Source organism: Trachypithecus francoisi, unplaced genomic scaffold, assembly GCF_009764315.1.
Source record: "Trachypithecus francoisi isolate TF-2019V2 unplaced genomic scaffold, Tfra_2.0 Lachesis_group18, whole genome shotgun sequence".
NCBI lineage: Eukaryota > Metazoa > Chordata > Mammalia > Primates > Cercopithecidae > Trachypithecus > Trachypithecus francoisi.
In genome coordinates, this window is record NW_022681463.1 from 2,089,216 (window position 1) to 2,101,828 (window position 12,613).

The window sequence follows — 12,613 nt, forward strand, 5'->3', positions numbered from 1 at the left end:
GACTGTATGGAAGAAAACAAGATTAAACCCTTATTTCAATTCCAGATGGATTTAAGACTCATGTAAAAAAGTAAAACTTTGAAACTCAGAGAACAAAATACAGAACAGTTGTGTCACGCGGGAGTAGGGGAGAAGTCCTTGAACATAATTCAAAAAGCATAAAAGGCATCGATAATTTTAATTACATGAAAATTTAAAAACTAATTTTGGTAAGAGACATCATAAGCAAAGTAAAAAGATAAGCGCTGGTTTGAGAAAGTATCTTTGATCCATGTAATTAACAAAGGGTTAGTGTCTGGACTGCGTGTGAATTTCTAAAAATCTAAGCAGAAAGGCAGGGAGTGGTGGCTCATGCCTGTAGTCCCAGCACCTTGGGAGGCTGAGGCAGGTGGATCACCTAAGGTCAGGAGTTCGAGACCAGCCTGGTCAACATGGTCTAACCCTGTCTCTACTAAAAATACAAAAATTAGCTGGGTGTGGTGCCATGCACCTGTAATCCCAGCTACTTGGGAGTCTGAGGAAGAGAATCGCTTGAACCTGGGAGGTGGAGGTTGCACTGAGCCGAGACTGCACCATTGCACTCCAGCCTGGGCAACAAGAGTGAAGCTCCATCTCGAAAAAAAAAAAAAAAAAATCTAAGCAGAGAAAGAAACAGCTCAGCAGAACATTAGGTGAATAATGTGCCTAACAGGCAATTTACAAAATAGAGACTGGAAGACTGGAATGGCCAGCAGACCTGTGAACCCATGGCTGAGTTCCCTGGTGAGCATGAAGGTGCACATGGACAGACTGGGGTTGGAGTGGAGCCTTCTGCAGCCACCGAGGCCTCCAGGCCCGTGACACAAAACGAAACCTCCCTGCCGTGGGGTTCGAGTCCGTCTGGGCGTTGAGAATGTCGTGCGCATTGTCCTCTTTTTCTTCGGAGGAGGCCGAGACTGGCGAGGATTAAGTAGCTCGCACACAGTCCGCCAGCAAGTCGAGGGGCTGAGATCCCATCCCAGGCCTCCACGCCCGAGGCCTGCACCCCACATCTGCCTCCCGGGTTTCCCCCGCCGCTGCTGTTGCGGGAGGCAGGAGGACTGTGTGGTCCATCACTCGTGAGCCACTTAGAGGGGCGTCCGGTTAAGGGAGTTACTTTTACCAGCAAAGGCCTCTAATCCCCATTCAGTTTGGAAGTGACCTGAGGACACGCTCCCCGTGGCCTGCGACCATCCACACTCAGACGCGCCACACCCCAAGTTCTGAGCCCAGAACACCTGCCACACCCACAGCCTCTTGTAGAGCCCATGAAGGTGACGGCCATCAATCAGCATCCCAGCAAGGCATGGAAAGGACGCAGGAGGAAGGTGCAGACGCCGCCCCCGGGCCCTGCCGCTGACTGAGGGTGGAGGGGCCCGTCCCGGGAGACTGCGTCAGTCATGAGCCAGTGCCCTCCTGAATTAGCCCTCTGCATCCTGAAAGACGGGCTTGACCTGGTTCCCTTTGAAAAATAGGGAAACAGGTCAGGTTTTAATAACTCGCCATAGAAATACCTCAGCTCTGGCTGGTAGGACTGCCTGAGATGTGGACCCACAAGGCACATTCTCTCAGGACCACAGCTCAGCCCCATGAGCAGAGGTGGGTGGAGGGAGGCTTTTGGCACCGCACTTGCCACATCGGAGGCGTGTTTCCTGCGTCCCCCCGAGTGGGGTTCCCTGAGGTCGCCCGTCCTGAGGGTGGGGCTCACGTGGCCTGGGCCACACCCCCATTGGGCAGGCTTTGTCACAGGAGGCTCATCTCTGGGATCTGGAGCGGCTGTTTGGGGATCAGACTGCACTGAGTCACCAGGCGGCCGGGCTCACCACACTCAGGTTTCCAGACCTTTGAGTCTCAGGACTTGCACGTTAAGTGTGAGCTTATTCCATGAGAGGTTGCACAGAAAGCACTTTGTACAGTCTGAGGCCTCTTGATACTAGCTTTCGCCATAAAGCTACTTTTTTAAAAAAAGAACTCTATATATTAGGGAAAAAAGTGATTGCTGCTTTTCCGTTCAGGGTCTCCTAGTTACAGCAGATAAAGTTTAATTGATTTGTGTGCTAACAAATTGCTGAATTTAAGACAGTTGTTCTAATTTAATAGGATCTTGGAATTTAAGTAATTGCTCAGTTTTCTACCAAGTATTTAACCAGAGGTCTTCGCTACTTCTCAAGTTTATTATTTTTTTATTGGAGGCAGGGTCTCACTGTGTTGCCAGGCTGGAGTACAGTGGCGCGATCACAGTTCACTGCAGACTTTGACCTCCTGGGTTCACATGACCCTCCCATCTCAGCCTCCCAACTAGCTGAGACTACAGGTCTGCACCACCATGCCCGGCTAATTGTTTTATTTTGAGTACAGACAGGGTCGTCTTGTATTGCCCAGGCTGGTCTCGAACTCTTGGGTTCAAGTGATCCTCCCACCTCCGCCTTCCAAAGTGCTGGGATTACAGGCGTGAGCCACTGTGCTTGGCCTCAGTTTTTTTAGTTGACATGTACTGAGTCTGTTAGCTTTTTACCTGTGAAATGTAACAGCGTAAGCAAATCACAAACATTATTTCCTGGTAGCTTCTCTGCACCTTTTCTGGAATTTGAAAAGTTGTGCAGGGCACTTGGGAAGTGCAGTGGGTTTTCCCAGAGCCCTCTCACCTGCACGCATCAGCTGTGCTGATGGATGCAGCTGGAGGGATGGTTGGTACAGTTATAGGGCTGAGCGCCAGGCAGGCACTTGGCCTGTGTGCATCTGCTGTCTGGAGGGTTGATTGGTACAATTCTAGAGCTGATGGTGTGTCTGCTGTCCTCAGGGCTTCGGGACATCAGGTGGGGTCTCATGTTCCCAGTGCAGAGGTGGGGCCCAGGGCAAGGGGCTGGTGTCCTGCACAGCTAGTGTGGGGTATAGGCAGGGGCACCCCAGAGGGTGGCTCCGAAGCCAGCCCCCTTCACCTTGCCCCCAACCACGGCCAGAGCCCCCCTTTTCTTCAGTCCCCCAGCAATGGTGTCTGCAGGCAGCAGTGGAGAATCCTGGCCTGGTGCTGAGTCCAAGTTGGCCTTTCCTAGTGCTCGGCACATGGAGGGTGCTTGCCTTTCAGAGGAGGACTTGGGACTGAATCTTACACCTAGAGGGTGAGGAACCCTTTGCATGTTTTTTTTTTTTAATTAAATTTTACAGTACATATTTTGCCTTTAAAAAAAAGAAAAAGAAAAAGAAAAAATACTGCCTTATTCCCATTGCTGGGTGTATTTCCAAAAGAAAGGAAGTTACTTTATTGAAGGGCATGGACCCCATTAATATGTACACCTATTAGGTATCCATAAATATTTAAAATTAAAAAAAAAACTTTTTAGCATTATAAAACTGATAGGTTTAAGAATTAGCCAAACTTGGCTGAGCGCGGTGGCTCAGGCCTGTAATCCCAGCACTTTGGGAGGCCGAGGCTGGCGGATCACAAGGTCAGGAGATCGAGACCATCCTGGCTAACACGGTGAAACCCTGTCTCTACTAAAAATACAAAAAATTAGCCAGGCGTGGTGGCGGCGCCTGTAGTCCCAGCTACTTGGGAGGCTGAGGCGGGAGAATGGTGTGAACCCGGGAGGTGGAGCTTGCGGTGAGCCGAGATTGCGCCACTGCCCTCCAGCCTAGATGACAGACCAACACCCTATCTCAAAAAAATAAATAAATAAAAGAAAAAAAAAAAGCACAGGCACTGAAGAGAAATCTTTGTTGAGGTGAAATCTGCTTATCCCACAGTCCCCCCATTTCAAGTGTATGGTGCAGTGGTGATGGGTGCATGCGTGAGTCTGGCAGAGGTTGTCACTGGATCCCATCTTCCTATGACCACACTGCTCCGTGCGGTTCTCTGTGGTTTACCACGCACATGGGCACCTGGGCTGTGTATCTTAGCGTTGCCCTGGGTTGCACGTGAGGAACCCTTGCGTCCCTTTCGTCTGTGCGTGGGAACCTGCACCTCTTTCTCTTCCTGTCCACACACTTGGGGCAGCCAACCCGTCGAGCTCGGCGCCGCAGGCTTTCCTGATGGGAATACACCGGTGCCCTCTCCTTGAAATGTCCTGCAGACTGGCGGCTGAATCAAGAGCCCATGTCAGGAGTCCGTTAGGACAGGCGGGATAAATGCTGGATCCCTTGGCATTATGTCCCCGCCCTCCAGATGATCAATTGGCATCTGGTCACTGGAAGGGGTTGGTCAGTGCTGTGTGTCCGTGTAATTGTGGACTCCTGGGCTGCACACACTGGAGGGTTTTTATCCTTCTTGAAGCGCAGGCTGCCCCATTCGTGGCCAGCAGGAGCCTCTTCTGGTTGGCCCGAGTCCTGTGGATGTGACTGTGGTGCTGACGACTTCCTCAAGCCTGCAGGACGGGCTGCTCTGGGCTCATCCCATGGGCCTTCTGCCCCAGATCTGGACCCGCCTGTTTCTCCAGGAAACTCTGGTGTAATGTGCGTCCCTGGGCCTTTGTCAGTGTGGCTCCTGAAGCTTGTTCTTGGGTGGATTCCTCGGGATGTGTTTGTGGGAACTGTACTCATGGAGTCCTTTGAAGACTGTCGGGTGGAGTCTGGGAACTGGGAGGTGACGTTGGTGTTGACTAGGGTCGAGGTGGCCATGCTGTTGTTTGGGGAAGCACACCCTGGAGCATTAGGTGTAATGGGGCAGTGGGTGTGCAGCTCTGCCTCACACAGTTCAGGGGATGGAGGCAGGTGTGCATGTGCACGTGTGTACCTGTGTGTGGTGTGCGTGTGCACATGTGCGCCTGTGTGGTGTGTGTGTGCACTTGTGTGCCTGTGTACGTGTGTACCTGTGCATTGTGTGCATGTGCACATGTCTGTGGTATGCGTGTGCACGTGTGTGCCTGTGTGGTGTGTGTGTGCACGTGTGTACCTTGTGTGGTGTGCATGTGCACGTGTGCGCCTGTGTGGTGTGTACGTGTGTACCTGTGCATTGTGTGCATATGCACGTGTCTGTGGTGTGCGTGTGCACGTGTGTGCGTGGTGTGCGTGTGCACGTGTGTACCTGTGTGTGGTGTGCATGTGCACGTGTGCGCCTGTGTGGTGTGTGTACGTGTGTACCTGTGCGTTGTGTGCATATGCACGTGTCTGTGGTGTGCGTGTGCACGTGTGTACCTGTGTGTGGTGTGCATGTGCACGTGTGCGCCTGTGTGGTGTGTGTACGTGTGTACCTGTGCGTTGTGTGCATGTGCACGTGTCTGTGGTGTGCGTGTGCACGTGTGTGCCTGTGTGTGGTGTGCGTGTGCACTTGTGTACCTGTGTGTGGTGTGCATGTGCACGTGTGCGCCTGTGGTGTGTGTACGTGTGTACCTGTGCGTTGTGTGCATATGCACGTGTCTGTGGTGTGCGTGTGCACGTGTGTACCTGTGTGTGGTGTGCGTGCGCACGTATGCGCCTGTGTGGTGTGCGTGCAGATAGGGAGGTGAGGAGGGGAGCAAATGTGCAGAAATGTTCACAGTTGGGGAATCTGATGGGAATGTGGGAGTTCTTTGTGCAGTTCTTACTGTTGATGTTTCATGGCTATAGGTTTTTTAAAGTTTATTTTTTATTTTGTTGCCCAGGCTGGTCTGGAACTCCTGGGCTCAAGCAATCCTCCCACCTCGGCCTCTCAAAGTGCTGGGATTACAGGCATGAGACAGCACCTGGCCCAAAATACCTTTTTTTTTTGGGATGGGTTCTCACTCTGTCCCCCAGGCTGGAGTGCAATGGCGCGATCTCGGCTCACTGCAAGCTCGGCCTCCCGGGTTCACGCCATTCTCCTGCCTCAGCCTCCCAAGTAGCCGGGACTGCAGGCGCCCGCCACCGTGCCCGGCTAATTTTTTGTATTTTTTTGTTGTTGTTGTTTGAGACGGAGTCTGGCTGTGTTTCCTGGGCTGGAATGCAGTGGCCGGATCTCAGCTCACTGCAAGCTCCGCCTCCTGGTTTATGCCCTTCTCCTGCCTCAGCCTCTGGAGTAGCTGGGACTACAGGTGCCCACCACCTCGCCTGGCTAGTTTTTTGTATTTTTTAGTAGAGACGGGGTTTCACCGTGTTAGCCAGGATGGTCTCGATCTCCTGACCTCGTGATCTGCCTGTCTCGGCCTCCCCAAAGTGCTGGCGCTACAGGCTAATTTTTTGTATTTTTAGTAGAGATGGGGTTTCACCGTGTTAGCCAGAATGGTCTCGATCTCCTGACCTCGTGATCTGCCCATCTCGGCCTCCCAAAGTGCTGGGATTAGAGGTGTGAGCCACCACGCCCGGCCCCAAAATACATTTTTAAAAATGTTAACAGAAGGCTGGGCGTGGTGGCTCACGCCTATAATCTCAGCACTTCGGGAGGCCGAGGTGGGTGGATCGCCCGAGGTCAAGAGTTCGAGACCAGCCTGGCCAACATGATGAAACCCCGTCTCTACTAAAAATACAAAAAATTAGCCAGGTCTGGTGGCAGATGCCTGTGATCCCAGCTACTTGGGAGGCTGAGGCAGGAGAATCACTTGAACCTGGGAGGCGGAGGTTGCAGTGAGCTGAGATCACACCACTGCACTCCAGCCTGGGCAACAGAATGAGACTCCGTCTAAAAAAACAACAAAGAAAAGTAAACCAAATAGCAAAACCAGCCCTGCAGCTTCCTTGCTGTGACCTGAGCTGTGTCTGAGAAGGCTCATGCCCCATAAGGGCGATGCCACACCGAGGTCTCCTCGAGCAAAGAGATGCAGAGAGGCTGGCTCGGGCGGGGAGGGTGCGCAGCCGCTGGGTGGGCGCCCGGGTGGCTCCCGCGCTGGCTGTCCTGGCTGTGCCTTCTCGGCATCTCCTCCTGGGCCGCCTCCCATGCTGCAGCCTGCGCCTCCTGGTACCCCGGCCCCACAGCTGTTGTCACTCACAGAGGCAGGGCTATCCTGGTAGCAGCCACCCCTGCACCCCCAACCGCCAGGTCGTGCACCTGGTCTCTGCCACGGTCAGTCTTGTGGCTCAGGTGAGGAGCAGAGACCCTGTCTGTTGGGAAGAGGTGGGTTCCTGCTGTCTGGATGGAAGCTGGGGCTGGGCAGGTGCTTTTTCACAGGAGAGCTGCTACTGGTTTCTATGCACTCACCTGGGCTTCCATGCACACATTGGCTTTCATGCACACACCTGGGTTTCCATGCACACACCTGGGCCTCCATGCACACACCTGGGTTTCCATCCACGCATCTGGGCTTCCATACACACACCCAGGTTTCCATGCACACACCCGGGCTTCCATGCACACAGCTGGTCTTCCATGCACACATTTGCATCAGCTGCATCCCCTGCCCACCTGGGCGCCCAGCTCCCTCCTTGGCATTGATGCCATTATCTCATTCACATAGTAAGCATTTTTTGATTATCTTTTATAAGTCACTCCCACTGTGTTAATACTGAAGAAGAGGGAGAAGTCTAGATAAAGGTCGGAACTGCCCACTACCCCTATCAGTTGGGGTGAGCACCACAAATGATATTTTCAGTGCAAGCCTGGGTTGTCTTTCTGTGCACACGGAATGGCTATTTTAGAAACACGTAGAGTGCTTTGTATGTAGTCACACATCCCATCTTTTTCATTTGACATCATGTGGTGGGAATTTCCACATACCTTGCAGTAATTTATTTTTATTTATTTATTTAGTTTTGAGATGGAGTTTCACTCTGTCGCCCAGGCTGGAGTGCAGTGGCACGATCTCGCCTCACTGCAACCTTTATCTCCCGGGTTCAAGCAATTCTCCTGCTCAACTTCCTGAGTAGCTGGGATTGCAGGTACCGGCCATCACGTCCAGCTAATTTTTGTATTTTTAGTAGAGACGGGGTTTCACCATGTTGGCCAGGCTGGTCTCAAACTTCTGACCTCAGGTGATCTGCCCGCCTTGGCCTCCCAAAGTGCTACGATTACAGGTGTGAGCCACTGCGCCCGGCCAATGCAGTAATTTTTTAGCTCTCTCCCAATGTCTCCGTGACACTGCAGAGTGTGTTATGCGTGGATTATACCTTCCTTAACTGTCGGTGGTCAGGGAAGAAGAGATGTCTTCTCCTGTTACCTTAGGTCCCCCAGCTGGGCTCTGTACATGGGACTGGCCGAAGACTGGATAATGAGTGAGAAAAAGACTTTTTTTTTTTTTTTTTTTTGAGACCGAGTCTCGCTCTGTCGCCCAGGCTGGAGTGCAGTGGCCGGATCTCAGCTCACTGCAAGCTCCGCTTCCTGGGTTTACGCCATTCTCCTGCCTCAGCCTCCCGAGTAGCTGGGACTACAGGCGCCCGCCACCTCGCCCGGCTAGTTTTTTTTTTGTATTTTTTTTAGTAGAGACGGGGTTTCACCGTGTTAGCCAGGATGGTCTCGATCTCCTGACCTTGTGATCCGCCCGCCTCGGCCTCCCAGAGTGCTGGGATTACAGGCTTGAGCCACCGCGCCCGGCCAAAGACGTTTATTACCACGAGCGTCACGCACACCCTGGAGAGCACCCGGATCGGGGGACACAAAGCGTGGCTGGAGCCCAGGCATGTTCACCATCCTGGGCAGCCTGTTACCTTCAGGCTTCTGGACAGGGAAGGGAACTGGGAAAATTTAGTCCACAGGCTGCTGTGTGAGGTTTGAGATTCGGATTTCAGGGGTGTCTTTCCTGGTAGGGAGAGGGAGACACCCCAGGAATGGAAACTCCCTTCATAGAAGGCTGCACAAACCATTTAATGTTTTGGCAGCCCAGGAATTCCAGACCAGCCTGGGCAACATGGTGAAACCTCGTCTCTACAAAAAATAAAAAAAATTAGCTGGCTGTGGTGGCGCACACCTGTGGTCCCAGCTACTCAGGAGGCTGAGGCAGGGGGATCACTTGAACCCAGGAGGTTGAGGCTGCAGTGAGCTGTGATAGCACCACTGCACGCCAGCTTGGGCAACAGAGTGAGAGACCCTGTCTCAAAAAAATAATCTGAGTCTTCAACTCGCACCTTTTATGTTCTAATTGGAAGCACCAGTGTGGAGAACTGGCTTGTGAGTGCGTGTGAGAGCGTGGTCTTGGGACTCACACTTCCTCACGGAGGATGATCTGCAGAGTGGAAATCAAGTAGAGGAGGAAGCCACAGCCACGTGCAGACACCTGTGGTCACCGTCATTGTGTGGCCCCGGCCCATGTCTGACTGCAGACGCTGAGGGGTTTGTAGGGGAGTGTCAGAGCTGTGCCCCGCCCCGTCCTGGCCCGGCAGGCGCCGTCGCAGAGCCTGGGTGACGAATGCACAGTGTTGGGTGGTTTGCAGAGGTGTGGATGTCCCTAGAAGGACAGGGACAAGGAGTCTTGGGGGGACGGGGGCAAGACCAGGTTGGGAATATCAGGGCCTGCGCCTCAGCCTGAGGGATGAACCCCTTCTGCAGGGAGCGGCCGCTGAGCTGGCGGGGCCCGGGAGGAACCGCCTTGCCCTTGATGTTCAAGGAAGGGAAAGCAGCTGTGGCTTTAATTTAATCCTCCCCTTGGTGGCCGGCTCAGCCCGGTGGAGTTTAGGGAATGAGTTCAGCGCCTCTATTTTTGGAAGCTGCTCTAAGCTTCTCTGTATCTGGGGCCAAGGTCAGGCTGTGCATCTCTGCAGACCCCCTGCTGCCCAGCGCTCAAGGCCCTCTGCCACGCCACCTGTGGGACTGGGGCCACCTGCAGAACCAGGGTGGGTACTGATGGTACCTTGCTCCTCTGTCCCCAGCTGGAGCGGGATGCGCTCAGGTAAGAAGGTGAAAGAAGAGGAAAGCGCTCAGAACCCCAGAGGCAGATGCAGAACAAGGATATGGAAGGGAGGCGTTTTTAATCCCTGGTGCTTGCTCACTGAATTGGCTCTCGTTAAATCACCTTCAGAGGCATTAGTGTTTACTATTAAACCGACTTCACTGTGTGCTTACTCTGAAGAGCAGTGACAGGACCGTGATGTTGCGTCAGCGTTTGTGATGGTTCTGTTTTAACCAAGATATTAACAAGAACAGGCCGGGCGCGGTGGCTCACACCTGTAATCCCAGCACTTTGGGAGGCTGAGGCAGGCAGATCATGAGGTCAGGAGTTCGAGACCAGCCTGGCCAATATGGTGAAACTTTGTCTCTACTGAAAATACAAAAACTAGCCAGGTATGGTGGCAAGCACCTGCAGTCGCAGCTACTCAGGAGGCTAAGGTAGGAGAATTGCTTGAACTCAGGAGGCGGAGGTTGCAGTGAGCCAAGATGGCACCCAGCCTGGGTGACAGAGCAAGACTCTGTCTCAAAAAACTAAAATAAAATTTACTGTAACTCATTACATGAACAAGTTAAAAAATTACATAGGAAACACAAAAGTGCTTTGGTAAGACAAATGTCCATTCGAAAGAAGGGCACGCTGTTGGAAGTATTTATCTGAGTACATTTTATTTCTATTGTGATTATAAAGATAATCTTCGAGCCCTCATTAAACAAACAGTCCCAGATCCGAAGCCCTGTCTGCAGAGACACAGGAACCCGGCGTCACTCTCTGGGGGCCACACCTGCCCTGGGACCCGAGTGAGGCGCTCACCTCCACGGGCAGGACGTCCACAAATAGGCAGATGAACCAGCGGGGCACCAGCAGCGTCCACAGCACAGATAATACCACAGCACAGATAAATACACAGAACATAGAATGTACCATCTTACCCACGTTTTTCCCATGAGTGGCACAAGGGCCGCTCACCTCGCTATGTGACCATTGCTGCCGCCCTCTCCAGAGCTGTTGCATCTTCCTAGACTGAATCTCAGTCCCATCAGTCCCTCCCTCCCACTGCTGTGGCCTGACTCCCTCCCTTTCTCCCTTTCTAAGGCTGAATAATACTCCATCGTGTGGACATTCACATGTTGCCTGTCCACTTGTTTGCCGACGGACACGTGGTTGCCTCCATCTCTTGGCTGTTGTAAATAGTTCTGCTAGGAACATGGGGGTGCCAGCACCTCCTTGGGACCCTGTTTTCCACCTGCAGATTTTTTTTTTTTTTTTGAGACGGGGTCTTGCTCTGTCTCCTAGGCTGGAGTGCAGTGGTGCGATCTCGGCTCACTGCAACCTCCGCCCCCGGGTTCAAGCGATTCTCCTGCCTCAGCCTCCCGAATAGCTGGGGTTACAGGCGCCCGCCAGCACGCCTGGCTAATTTTTGTAATTTTAGTAGAGACAGGATTTCGCTATGTTAGCGAGGCTGGTCTTGAACTCCTGACTTTAGGTGATTCACCCACCTCGGCCTCCCAAAGTGCTAGGATTACAGGCGTGAGCCACCACACCTGGCCCTCCACCTGCAGATTTTAACTGATGCCTAGCCAGGCGGCATCCAGCCTATCCCTCTAGCCTCAGGGACGTCCTGAAAGGCCTGGCTGTGGGGGTCGCTCCCCACGAGCCCTGTGTCTGCAGGCCTCAGCCTGACTCTTCCTCTCCAACTTGGTCCTTCCCTCCTGGGAGGGGTCCCCCCGGGGTGGCCCTGTTATCTTCGTCGGGCTCTGAGGGGAATGGGGCTTGTGGAGGTGACAGGAGTGTCTCAGGGTCTCTTCTCCCCGCTGCCTGGCAGATTACTACAGCCCGGCCATGCTGGGCCTGAAGACCGACCAGGAGGTCCTCGGGGAGCTGGTGCGGGCGAAGCTGCCGGCCGTGGGGGCCCTGATGGAGCGGCTGGGCGTGCTGTGGACGCTGCTGGTGTCCCGCTGGTTCCTCTGCCTGTTTGTGGACGTCCTGCCCGTGGAGGTGAGCGCCTCACTCGGGCCCCGGGGCAGGTGTGGCCCCCAGGGAGTGACGCCGGGTTCCTGTGTCTCTGCAGACAGTGCTTCGGATCTGGGACTGTTTGTTTAACGAGGGCTCGAAGATTATCTTCCGGGTGGCCCTGACCTTAATTAAGCAGCACCAGGAGTTTATTTTGGAAGCCACCAGCATTCCAGACATTTGCGATAAGTTTAAGCAGATAACCAAAGGCAGTTTCGTGATGGAGTGTCACACATTTATGCAGGTGAGTGTCTGTAGGGCTGCACGTGGCTCCATCCCCTCTCCCAGGGGGCCCCACCTCACCTGGAGGGTGCACAGGACGGGCACCAGTGAGCACAGGGCACAGGACGAGCCTCCAGCTCTGTCCTGCATCTGCCCTCTGTGCCTGGCCTCCCAGGGCTTTCCTGTCTATGGCAGCCCTGTCTTCTCGGCCCTGGCACTGGGGACGCTGCTCCTGGTCCTAATGGCTGTACTCATCTGTTGTGTGTGGTGCCAGAAGTGTGGCTTCCCGAGGCCCGGCTTCTCCACTGGGTCTGGGCCTGGCGCAGGCCGTATAGACTCACGCTCTGATGAGGGGGTCGTGGGAGGTGCACTTGACAGGCCTTCTGAGGAGACCAAGACGCTAGGAGAGGCTCAGGCCCAGGATGCAGCATCAATAGCTTCCTGAGAGGGAGTGGAGGCTCAGGGCCACTCTGGGTGCAGCATGGCAAACGTGGGCGGTATTTCAGCAGCCGGGGCTTCATCAAAGAGAAGACCATGTTGGCTGGGCACGGTGGCTCATGCCTGTAATCCTAGCACTTTGGGAGGCCAAGGTGTGTGGATCACCTGAGGTCAGGAGTTCAAGACCAGCCTGGCCAACACAATGAAACCCCGTCTCTACT

The 12,613-nt window shown here is 53.7% G+C and overlaps 1 protein-coding gene across 3 annotated transcripts in view; it reads left to right on the plus strand.

The window, feature by feature from the left end:
- The window catches only part of GRTP1 (growth hormone regulated TBC protein 1), a 42,242-nt gene that overhangs the window by 27,758 nt on the left and 1,871 nt on the right, over positions 1–12,613 (plus strand). Inside the window, exons 6-7 of one of the 3 annotated variants that reach the window (XM_033177160.1) lie at positions 11,545–11,717; positions 11,791–11,976. The exons of 1 other annotated variant lie outside the window; for it this stretch is intronic. In XM_033177160.1, the coding sequence (XP_033033051.1) occupies positions 11,545–11,717; positions 11,791–11,976 (359 nt within the window). The remainder of the gene's footprint in view (positions 1–11,544; positions 11,718–11,790; positions 11,977–12,613) is intronic. One more of the 3 variants, XM_033177161.1, reaches the window with a different exon arrangement.